This window comes from Onychostoma macrolepis, chromosome 13, assembly GCF_012432095.1.
Source record: "Onychostoma macrolepis isolate SWU-2019 chromosome 13, ASM1243209v1, whole genome shotgun sequence".
NCBI classification, from domain to species: domain Eukaryota; kingdom Metazoa; phylum Chordata; class Actinopteri; order Cypriniformes; family Cyprinidae; genus Onychostoma; species Onychostoma macrolepis.
In genome coordinates this window covers 20,933,850-20,946,271 of record NC_081167.1, presented here as the reverse complement: position 1 = coordinate 20,946,271, position 12,422 = coordinate 20,933,850, and the positions used below count along the sequence as shown (strand labels likewise).

The following is a 12,422-nucleotide window of genomic DNA, read 5'->3' as shown; positions in this document are numbered from 1 at the left end:
CGTTTGTTTCATGTAAGACAATGATCAAATAAACGTGTCTGCCATGGACAAGAAAACTTTGAAAATTGATGTATCTTTTTCTTTTTTTCCCCCTTTCATATCCCTCTGTCTCCCTCAGAGCTGATGTAAGTGTTATTGATCATTAATTATTGAAGTCTTTTAGTCGGTTCTCGTATCGTTGTGGCATGCCTTGTAAATAAGCGATCTTGAGTGAGTGCGGCTGAATAAAGGAGGAACTGTTTCATAATTCATGTGTTTGTGTATTTACTGTTCAGATGGTTCTTTTAGTTTTAATTTTGAAAATCTTGTGTTAGAAAAGGAATATAACAAGACTAATTGGATTATATTGAAAATGCAGTAGAAACCTATAAATAATGACCAGTATGTAATCCCTAGAACATGTTTTGTTTGAAACATTTTATTTAGATAAAGCAAATACACCTGAAATATTTTAAAGAAATTTCTAGTTTTTCATATTAGAAGTTTGAAGATAAAATGTCATAGTAAATATCAAAATTAGGTAATAGATTTTGAATTAATATGATTTCCATACTTTCCAATTGTGAGTTTAATGTTTTATCACTTATATCACCATACATTTAATAGGGCAACGAAAAATAACTGCATGATAAGAATGCATTATATATTATATTATATTATATTATTATTTAAAAGAGTACTGACCAAATTACAATCAGGCACAGCACCACCGTTTCTAGTCAGGCGCTGTGCAGGGCGCACTGTTATGGGTCCTTCGTGTAGTTCCTGGTCCACGTCGGTCTTGATCTAGATCAGGATGAGTACCAGGATAAAAACAGTCACCGATAATCGACCGAGGGACCAGTAGACACAATTTCCCCTGATATCCTCCAAAACATGCCCATGCAAGATTTACTTTCCGCTTTCTGAGAGATCAAGAGCCCCTTCAGGTACAAAAATATGACCTTAAATGCAGTTATTGGGCAGAAGACGTGAAGGCGACCATGTAATGCTTAGCTCTGTACTGTCATGTTTAGAGGATTTACACTACAAATGAACAAGTGTAATTTAATCGATAGCTAGACGAAATGTAGCGGATAGCAATTTAAAAGTGACCGATGTCAGTTTTGTGTGAATACACCGTGCTAAGTGCATTTGAATGCAATATGTAAACAAACATTGATCAGGGAGAACTATAAAGAAATGTCAACTACAGATGAATAATTATTGCTGGTATATGCTTAGTATAATAAATTGACATGCAGTTTATAAGTGTTTTCATGCTAGAGACTACAATCATTGATGCTTATTGAGAGGAGGTTTAAAACTCTGGATGTGAAGTATACTTTAAGGGATGGGTTTTGTTTTCAGCTTATCTTTGCATTTAAGAAGTCAAATATTACAGATATGACTCTTCAGTGTTGGTCTCTCTAGTTATAGTCCTAAAAATGAAAAATTATAACTTAAAAGCACAGAAATGTAGTTAAGTTGTTGAATGCAAGAAACTGATGTGACGGGCTAACAAACATGTCATCACTTTAACATCTCTGCATGCATGTTTTCATTTCCAGAAGATCTCAGGATGTCTTGGTTTGTTGATCTTGCCGGGAAGGCAGAGGACTTCCTAAATAAAGTGGACCAGGGTGCAGCCAACGCTTTGATAAAAAGCACTCAGAAGTCCTCCCTGTCCTACAACAGCCCTGACACCACAGATTCGATCCAGTACAACTCGGACTCCATCTCCTCCTCTTCCCATGAAACTTCAGCTTTCATCTCCGCAGCTGCTGGGAACATAAAGAAATCCAAAGCCACGGTTTTGGCCGGTACAGCTAATGTCTCCAGCACCACGCCTTTGGGTTCTAGCAGCAAGGCATCATCCAACTTTGTGCGACCCAAAAAGCCAGAAGTAAACGATGATTTGCTCTTTGACTTCTTGAATAGTTCGGACCCACCGCAGAGCGAAAGAAAGGAGGTCCGAAGAGAAACTGTGTCTAAAGTTTTGGGTCCAGCAGGTGGGTCAGCTGAGACCCAGATGCCCCCTATTTCTGTGGCCGGCGACCTGCAGATGGGACCCTCTGTTACTGCAACCCCGTCGTCAACACAGGGCCTGTCCAGAAATTCCAGCCTCAGCTCTCTCTCGAACAGCTCACACAGCGTTAAAACTGAGGATGGCTCCAGAGACCAAAGCCAAGGTACAAAACATACATCATTCATCATTTCGTTCATTGCATTGATCTGAGAGCAAGAAATTTGGCTAATTTGTTTTTTTTCTTTTCTTATATCAATGCAGGTTAATAATACTTGCTGTACTCCCAAAAACTGATATTCATGATATTTATATTATTTTGTCTTGCAAGTACAATTAAATAATTTTCTTATAGAGATGTTATGTGTATGCAAAATTGTGTAGTTTAAAAAAAAAAATTATTAAATGCATTTATTGAATCTCTGTCATGAAATAGCCTATTGAAGATGAAATGGCAACAAATTTAAATGCAGAGCTGGGTAGTAACTGATTATATGTAATCTGGATTATGTAATCAGATTCCAAAAATTAAGTACTTGTAATTAGAGTGTTACATTTTAAAATACTCGTAATCAGAGTACAGTTACTTTTTTTTATGAATTACATGATTACATATTATTCACACAATAACAATAAATTATTCATCATTCATTGATTCTCCCTAATTTCTCTTTTTCATCTTTTAAATTTTCCTTTCTAAAATAGCCTAACGATTATTTACATATTATATATGTATATATAGTCCAGTTTTGTGGACATTAACACAAAGATCAGTCATTAGTCAGGTGGCGACAGCATTTGACCACTGGATTTACAAAAATCATTTCAGGTTTAAGAAGGGTTTCAACATTGCATCAACTACTGATGAATACATTCATTTTTATTTGAATTAGGTTTTTTAACAACGTATTATTAATTATAACTAATTAAAATGCACATATTCACGTTATTTCTTAGTCACATGTAATGCAGGCATTCCAAAACTTTTTGTCATCTAAACTTTATTTCACCAAATATATTTGCTTTAAGTACCCCTGAGATTTTAAAATAAATATTTCAATAATTAAGTATCACAATTGCATGTTCACGGCTTCTTAGATGTTGATTAATGATCACATGGCATGCAGGTAAATAAAAATATTTCATCTTTTTTTAGTAAGTGTTTTATTTAAAACAAAGACTATAGAAATACAAAGACGGTTCACTCCTATTCTTATGAATGGGAAAAACTGCAACATGCAATATGGAGGAATAGTCCCACCTTCTAAATGAAAGAGCCAAATTTCCCATAGAAACCTGACTAGACCAGTCGATGCACATGCGCAGTATAAGCATGTTATGACTCCGCATGCGCATTGGCTGGTCTAGCCTGAAAAATAAGCTTTTTAAACGCTATTTGAGCATAAGAAACAACATTCATGGGGCAATTACTTTCAGATTTTTGTTGCTTATTTGACATATGTAATTTAATTGTGAGTTCAGCGAGCAGTTTTTGAGATTTCAAGATTCCCCCATTCATTAAGATAGGTCTTGTACAAGCTGCCCGAGGCGTTGCAAATATGGCCACCGAGTGAGTTTCATTAAACTCACAACCCCCTGCAGTTCCTTTACGAACCCTGTTTGGGAAACCTTGACGTAATATAATGTTTAATGCACTTCATGTTGTAAATAACAATGAATGGAACAAGTTTTCTTACACTTTGCATTTTTTACATCATTATGGTACAAGATAAGGCTATTTAAATCAATGTGATAAACGAGTTAAATCAAAAATAATCTACAAAGTAATCCAAAAGTAATCTGATTATATTACCTAAAATGTGTAATGTAATGGATTACGTTACTGACTACAATTTTTGTCATGTAATCTGGAATCAGTAATGGATTACAATTTGTAAGTAATCTACCCAGCTCTGCTTAAATGTTATTTAATTCAGCTAGTAGGCAGTATTTTTCATTTTTGTTTTGTTTGATGTAAAATAACTAAAACTAAATAAACTAAAACTGATAAATAATAATAATAAATAAAAAGTATATAGACATAGACAAAAAAAAAACAGCAAATTTACTAAAACTAAATTGCTAAATAAAATACTAAATAAATAAAATTACTAATAAAAATACAAAATCTAATTCAAAATATTAACAAATGCTATAATAGTAAGTCAATGATAATAAAATGACATGCATACTATTTTAACTATTTTGTCAAATATACATTTAATGTAAAAAAAAAAAATCAATGACTTATGCTAAAAATAATTGAGGCATCACAGTGTTATAGTATGTAAAATTAGTATTGATTTTAAGATCTGTTAAAGTTTGCATTTAACATTGCTATAGTGTTCAAAGATACACGCCTTTAGTACTGTTTTGATAACATGTAGTTCATCCTCTTTGAACTTTCTTATTTTATATGTTCTGTCCAGCTGATGTTCATGAGAGTTTGAATCCAGGGCTGGATGATCCCGCAGAGTCCCAGCCAGCACTGGAGATCCCACCTATAGAGCTTCAGCAGCAGCAGCAGCAGCAGGGCCAAGAGCAGGTGATCTCCAACCTTCGTCTCGAGAACCAGCTTTTACGCAATGAAGTCTCTTCTCTCAACCAGGAAATGGCCTCTCTAATCCAGAGAGCCAAAAACATGCAGGAGGGTGAGCCAGTGAGACTGTTTGCTGAACTGTATGCTATAAATGTGTTTTTAGTATAACATATACTGTTATAGTATTTATTAACATTTCAATTTTTTCCATTTATTTTTAGAATTTCAGTTTTCATTTTAATTCTATTATTTTATGTTTTATTTTTTATATATATTTCAATTTAGATTTAATTTATTTTTATTTTAGGTTTGATCAGGTTTAATTACTTCAACCTAAACAATTTATTTCAGTTAGTTGCTAAAAGTACAATTCAAGTTTTTAATCTAATATTTATTTTATTTCAGATTTTTATTTCAATTAACAAAAACAATTTGTAATAGTTTTAGTTTTAATTAACAATAACAACACTGCTACGAAGTACAAAAGCTTAGGAAGCAATTAAATGATAAAATCCTCTACTTTTGTAGAGGTGAACGTTTCCAGGGCTCGTGCTGAAAAGTGGAACTCTGACCAGTCTCGTGTTGATCGCACGGTTCGAGAGCTGAGGGCCCAGGTTGATGACCTCACAGAAGCCCTTTCTGCAAAAGATGGTCAGCTGGCGGTCCTTAAAGTACGACTGGACGAGGCAGATCAGCTGCTGAGGGCCCGAAGCTCTGCCCTGGAGGAAGCTCAGAACGAGAGGGTCAGGTGGGTTTCTTTGACAATTCACGGAAACAGAAGAACACTTCTTGTTTAATTGCAAACAAGTTGATCTATATCTTCTCTTATCTGAATAAACCAACCTCTTTTGCTGTTTTTAATGTGTTAGGATTCTTCAGGATCACAGTGAGGGAAGCAGTCTTCAGTCTCAGGCTTTACAGACACTACAGGAAAGAGTAAGAGACTCAGAAGCAGGAGTGAAGAGAGAACAGGAGAGCTACAGACAGATGCAGGTGAGTTAACAGGTGTCATAGATATAAACAGAACCAGAATTTATGTGGCAAACTCTGTCTAGAGATAAAAAGATGGATCTGGCAGATCTTAATTACGTGCTATTTTCTCACAGAGTGAGTTTGCAACAAGACTGACGAAGGTAGAGTCCGAGCGGCAGCAATTGGCAGAGTCATTAACAAGCGCAGAGCGTCGGGCGACTGAAGAGAAACAAAGAGCTGAGGAGCTACTTCAACAGGTCAAGAGCGCCCGATCCACAGCAGAGTACACCAAACAAGAGCTCCAAGACTACAAAAACAAAGCCTCACGCATATTACAGGTCTCATTCTCTCTTTATTTTCATGTCACTTTTTATCTCTGTTTGATAAGTGTATGGAGGATCATGGTTGTTGTTCCTCCAGTCTAAGGAGAAGCTGATCAGCAGTCTGAAGGAGGGCTCAGGTCTGGAGGTGCTGGAGGGGGCCGGGGCTGGAGTTGAACTTGAAGAGCTCCGTCATGAGAAAGAGCTGCAGAGAGAGGAGATTCAAAAGCTACAGGCCCAAATACAGAGCTTACGAACAGAGATACAGGTACAAATGCAAGATTACAAAATACACCATCTCAGTGTAGAGTTAAAGGATGGGTGATAAAATCCTGATATTTTTTAGCCTTTTGATTGTGTATATATAGTGTGTGTATTCATATTTCTGTCTTTGCTTTTTAAAAATATATTTTCTTTGCAAGTAAAGACCATAAGTGGTAAAACGCTTGGAATTCTACACTAAATTCAATTTAATTATTTACATTTATATGCGTCACTATAGTAATACATGCTAATAAATAACAATTACTTATATCTTCTTAGAATATTTTAAGAAAATGTTTATGTATTTATTTATTTATTTATTTATTTTTGAAAATCAAAAAATATTTAATTTCCAGCAAAATCTAACATTTTAATTTCCAGAAAATCATTGGAAATATAATAAATGTTTGGTGTTATTAAAAACATGAAAAAAAAAACATGCATCGATTATGCTATAGTGAATAAACACAACTAAAAATCAGATCTAATTATTTTCAATTATATGAACCACTACAATAATTCATAGAAATAAATAGCATTATTTACTCACATTCTGCTAAAATATAATACAATAAAATAATTTACTGCAAAATCATTGGAAATATATCATGAATATTTGATATATACCGTATTGTCCCGAATATAAGACGACCCTGATTATAAGACGACCCCCCTTTTTCCAGATGTACCTGTTGGAAAAAGGCTTTTTGAAAACCAAATCTTTTTTTTTTTTTTCTCTCTCTCTGTAAAACACATTTATTCTTAAATTATTTTCATATTGCATATTTTTCCAATTCTATTTTTTGTTTTGAAAGTATGGTAAATACTGGTAAAATGTACCAACAATGACATTGGAAAATTTTGATATACCATTGAAATAACAGGTAGCCCATCTGAATTATATAACAATTAGTTATTATCAGTAGACGTGAAATCTTAGTCTTCAAATCTGGGTACTGTCTTATGTTTTAAAATCACTTACAGAGGAAGTTTGGTCCCATCAGGCTAACATGACAGTCACGATCATGCTGCTGTAAGCTTTTCTTTTTCATTTGTTTTCATTCGCGATCTTTACAACACACACTACATTACATATTTCATGGCACACTCGTTTTATGCGATTTTGGCGCCACCTATTGTTGTGGGTGTATTATTGACATGTCAAAGTCTAGACCCTGAATATAAGACGAAAGCGCTTTTTCAGATGTATTTCCAAGGAAAAAACATCGTCTTATATTCGGGTCAATACGGTATATTAGCCAGCTGTAACACAGATACAAACACACACTGCATATTCGATTTTCCTCGTGTTTCCTCTAGGATCTGGAAACCCAGGCACTCACAGAGACTGAAAACTGGAGAGAACAGCTGGCAGAAGTACAGGAACAACATGCCCAGCAGATCAGAGCCAAACAGGAAACAGAAGCAGAACTGGAGAGATCCAAACAGGTATGTGATTGAGAGAGAGAGAGAGAGAGAGAGAGAGAGAAAAGAGTAAACTTGAGATAGCACATCCAAGTTTTTAGAGGGGATAGATTGTGGTTTGTTACATAGTTTTATTTTAAAAAGAAGAATATTCTGAATCATGAGTAAATGTTGGTACTTTTTAATGCAGGAACTGCAGTACATTGAGGAAGAGCATCATCGCACTAAAATCACCCTTCAGGGTCGCGTCAAAGACAGAGAAGATGAGATCCAAAAGCTTAGAAACCAGGTACCCATGTAGGAATAGCAATTAAGGTTTTATAATAAAATATTTTTAAAAGAAACACCTGTGCACCTGCTCCAAGATTCAGAATTTTTATGGTGATTTTTACAATTCCTCTGCTAGCTGACCAACAAGGCTCTGAGCAACAGCAGTCAGGCGGAGCTGGAGGGCCGTTTGCACCAGCTGACAGAGACACTGATTCAGAAACAGACCATGTTAGAGGCCCTTGGCACAGAGAAAAACTCTCTGGTCTTTCAGCTGGAGAGGCTAGAACAGCAACTGAAGAGCCTGCAGGGTGGTCAGAACAGCAGCTCACACATCAACATGGCTGCCATGGAGGGACCAGGTCAGTACACTGCAGGATGGGAAATTCCAAAAGAACTGATTTAAAAAAAAAATCAAACCAGGTTTTTATCATTAACTACAATTAAAACTGAAAGTATAAACACAGCAAAATTAATAAAACTTTGTGTAAAATTATAAAGAAAACAGAAAATATAAAAATAAGTTGATTCAAATTAATAATAAAAACTACATTTTTCATATTAATAAAATTAACACTGAATCAAACCACTTAACTCAAGCTTTTTTGTGTAGAATAATTAAGCTCTTGATGCTTTGAAGCCCAACATGATTGTGTGTGACTGTTTTTGTGTGTATAGGTGCTAGGCAGAGGAACACACCAATCCTGTTTAATGATGCAGACGGACCGGGTACAGGAGTGTATGGGAAGGTTCGTAAAGCGGCCAGCACCATCGACCGCTTCAGGTAATTGAGCCCCTGGAAATCCTTTTTGTGTGTGTGTGCTAAATGTATTTTACAGTGTCCCAATAAAATTAAAATGTGTGTTTTTTTTGTTTTTTTATCTTTTCCTTCAGTATACGTCTAGGAATCTTTCTCAGACGTTACCCCATGGCCAGGGTCTTTGTTATTATTTATATGGTGAGTATACAGCACATTAAGGAATATTTGAAAGTTGAAATGAAGAATTAAAAGATTTAAGGAAAACTGGATGAGTTTGTGTTTGTCATAATCTATGTTTTTCTATCCAGGCATTACTACACCTTTGGGTAATGATTGTCCTTTTGACATACACACCAGAGATGCATCACAATCATCCTGATGGGAGATAAAGGACTTTCCACCTGTAACTACACATAATAAACTGTTTGAGATTAGTAAGGGTTAATAAAGGTTAAGTTTAGGGAAATTTCAGGCTGCTGTACAGTGGCTCAGTATGCATTCATTTCAATTTGCACAGACATGCTGTTGGCCGGTTCTTTCTCTCTCTGTGTTACTCTTTCTCTCTCATTTCCCCTCATTCACCTCATTTATTTACTGTTTTGGCCCTTACATTATTGAATGCTTTCAGTAAAATCTGGCGTGAGTGTTAAGAACAGTATAAAGTGAAATATTTAAGGTGTAATTTAAAGGTGTGGTTTTATTCAATTGAGAATCTTTTGTCTTTTATTCATCTCTGTTTCATGCAAATGTAATCATGACTATTTTTGTTACAGGAAATAACAGATTGTATTCCCCACACTGTAAAGCAGATATATCTTAATAAATATTAACATGGACATAATCTTAATTCTCCTAGCTGCTTTTGTGACTCTATCTTTTGAAGTACTCAGTGGTGATAATGAGGAAAATGTAGAAGTTACTACAGTAAATGTATTATATACAGTCATGGCCAAAAATATTGGCACCCTTGGTAAATATGATCAAAGAAGGCTGTGAAAATTAATCTGCATTGTTAATTCTTTTGATTTTTTTATTTATTTAAAAAAATTCACAAAAATCAAACCTCTCATTGGATAATAGGAATTTAAAATGGGGGGAAATGTCATTATGAAATAAATGTTTTTCTCTAACACACATTGGCCACAATTAACGGGACCCTTTTATTCAATACTTTTTGAAACCTCCATTTTCTCCTATAATGACTGATGAGGTTAGAGAACACCGAACAAGAGATCAGACACCATTCCTTCATCCACAATCTCTCCAGATCCTTCAGATTTCCAGCTCCATGTTGGTGCTTCTCCTCTTCAGTTCACCACTCATTTTCTATAGGGTTCAGGTCAGAGGACTGGAATGGCCAGCAGAAGCTTGGTTTTGTGCTCAGTGACCCATTTTTGTGGTGTTTTTAAGGTTTGTGTTTGGATTATTGTCCGGTTGGAAGATCCAAACATGGCCCATTATAAGATTTCTAACAGAGTCAGTCACTTATTGATTTTTTATCTGTTGGTATTTGATAGAATCCATGATGCCATGTGTCTAAACAAGATGTCCAGGACCTCCAGCAGAAATATAGGCCCACAATATCAAAAATACAGCAGTATATTTCATTGTACACATGGGGTACTTTTTATCCCAGTGTTCACCAAACCCATCTTGAGTGTTTGCTGCTAAAAAGCTCATTTTTTTAGTTTCATCTGACCATAGAAGCCAGTCTCATTTGAAGTTCCAGTCGTGTCTGATAACTGAATATGCTGGAGTTTGTTTTTGGATGAGCTAGGAGAAGTTTTCTTGAAACCCTCCCAAACAACTTGTGGTGATGAAGGTGCTGTTTGACCCTTTCTTTTTTAAGGTTTTCTGACCCCGAGACTCAACTATTTTCTGCAATTCTCCAGCTGTGCTCCTTGGAGAGTCTTTAGTCACTCAAACTCTCCTTCTCTCTGTGCATTAGGACAATATAGACACACGTCCTCTTCCAGGCAGTTTCATAACATTTTATTTTGATTGGAAATTCTTAATTATTGCCCTGATGGTGGAAATGGGAATTTTCACTGCGCTAGCTCTTTTCTTAAAGCTACTTCACTAATTTGTGAAGCTCAATTATCTTTTGCTTGCATACATACATACATATCAGAAATATATTCTTTGGTTTTTCTCATTGTGATGGATGATTAAGGGAATTTGGGCTTTGTTTTCCCTCCTATTTATATTTCTGTGAAACAGGAAGCCTTTGCTGGATAATTTCATGTTCATAATCATCCTGTAGTGCTCAAGATTGTGAATACTCATAAGAATTTCTAGGGGTGCCAATAATTGTGTCCAACATGTATTAGAGAAAAACATTTATTTCATAATATTTCCCCCCATTTTAAATTCTTATTATCCAATGAAACTTAGATTTTTGTGAATTTTTAAATAAAAGATCAAAAGGATTAACAATGCAGATTCATTTTCACAGCCGCCTTTGATCATATTTACCAAGGGTGCCGGTATTTTTGGCAATGACTGTATTATATTTTATAATTCATTATTACAATAAAAATAACACGCATACTTTAATATATAATAAATTATACATACATACATGATTTTATATTGTTCAAAAGTTTGGGGTTGGTAAGATTTCTGATTATCTCATGCTCACCAAGGCTGCATTTTATTCAAAAATACAGTAAAAACAGTAATATTGTGAAATATTATTATTATTACAATTTCAAATGACTGTTTTTCTTTTTTAATGTATTTAAAAGTATTCTCATATGCTGATTTGGTGCTTGAGAAATAATTGAATGCTAGTGTTATTTATTATATATATATTTAAATGAAAAAAAAAATGCCATTATTTATTATATTAATATTACCATATTTGACACATCACCACATCTGGTGTCCCAAAAAAAAAAAAGCACCGATTATGGCCTCAGAGATATTAAAGACAAAACTTGGCCAAAACAAAAGTTGTGATTTGTCACACATTGCAGGACTCTTTCTGTCCAGTGGCGTCGCTGTTAATGCGTGGAAAGAGTGCGCTGGATAATGTTGGTCCTCCACCGTCCCATAATCCATCTGTGCTGTCCACGTCTCCGCTGACGGATGATCAGTCCGGCTGTGATGGCCGCGGTCGAGCTGGCACTTTATCCGCGTGAAAAACACAGCGACCCAAAACAAACCTGAGCCAGAAACCTGCCTGTCCATCTGTGGATATAACCCGGCGACCAGGTCTTCGTGATTTCTGTGGATTTAACACTTATAACCCGGCGTTTTGTCTTTGTTTATGTCAAGAAGTTTTGAACCAGCTGGAATCCGGATCCGCCGCTGATTAACTATTATTACGTCTATTAAAAACAAACCAGCGTAAAACGCTAGTTATTATTAATTAGCTTGAGTTCATGAAGCCCTCGCTCGCACGGATCTGTGCTGTCAATGCATTGTCTGTGTGCCTGAAAGGCCCGTGTCGGTGATTAAGGGTTAGATCCGGTTCGGTTCATCATGTCGTCCTGGCTGGGAGGGTTAGGCTCTGGCCTGGGTCAGAGTTTGGGTCAGGTCGGGGGAAGCTTGTCTTCTTTCACCGGGCAGATCTCCAATTTTACCAAAGATATTCTGCTGGAAAGCGCCGAGGAAGTGGGAGGTGAGTTGACAACTGTCACTTCCCATTTTGTTTATTATACATTTATATTTAGCGAGCACAACTGTAGCCTAGACTAATGAATGTGACGGTTTTATGTTGATTAGTTTATGAATACAGTCAGTCCAGTTATGCATGATATTTAAATATCTAAGTTGATCTCATTGTGACATGCTAATTGTTTTTGTGTGATTGTTTAGATATGACTACTCTAGCAGTTTGTTAAGATCATCTGACATCTGGTGTCC

At 35.6% G+C, this 12,422-nt stretch overlaps 1 protein-coding gene across 2 annotated transcripts; it reads left to right on the top strand.

Moving 5' to 3' along the window:
• Window positions 1-743: 743 nt before the first annotated feature.
• On the top strand, window positions 744-9,410 carry golga5 (golgin A5). Of its 2 annotated transcripts, none has more exons than XM_058795045.1 (13): window positions 744-929; window positions 1,551-2,171; window positions 4,462-4,656; window positions 5,073-5,292; window positions 5,414-5,537; window positions 5,651-5,854; window positions 5,937-6,104; window positions 7,421-7,549; window positions 7,716-7,814; window positions 7,932-8,154; window positions 8,471-8,576; window positions 8,687-8,750; window positions 8,861-9,410. In XM_058795045.1, exons 2-13 carry the CDS (start codon window positions 1,562-1,564, stop codon window positions 8,939-8,941), a joined length of 2,223 nt encoding a protein of 740 aa, XP_058651028.1. In that variant the 5' UTR covers window positions 744-929; window positions 1,551-1,561; the 3' UTR covers window positions 8,942-9,410. The 2 variants fall into 2 exon arrangements, with proteins under 2 accessions (XP_058651028.1, XP_058651027.1); XM_058795044.1 differs by having other exon boundaries at window positions 4,435-4,656.
• The last annotated feature ends 3,012 nt before the right edge of the window (window positions 9,411-12,422 follow it).

Excerpts from the sequence above, each read along its gene's own strand:
- golga5 (XM_058795044.1), top strand. The coding sequence starts at position 1,562 with ATGTCTTGGTTTGTTGATCTTGCCGGGAAGGCAGAGGACTTCCTAAAT. Across the intron at positions 6,105-7,420 it reads GCTTACGAACAGAGATACAG|GATCTGGAAACCCAGGCACT; the intron begins GTACAAATGCAA and ends TGTTTCCTCTAG. Across the intron at positions 8,751-8,860 it reads TCTTTGTTATTATTTATATG|GCATTACTACACCTTTGGGT; the intron begins GTGAGTATACAG and ends TTTTCTATCCAG.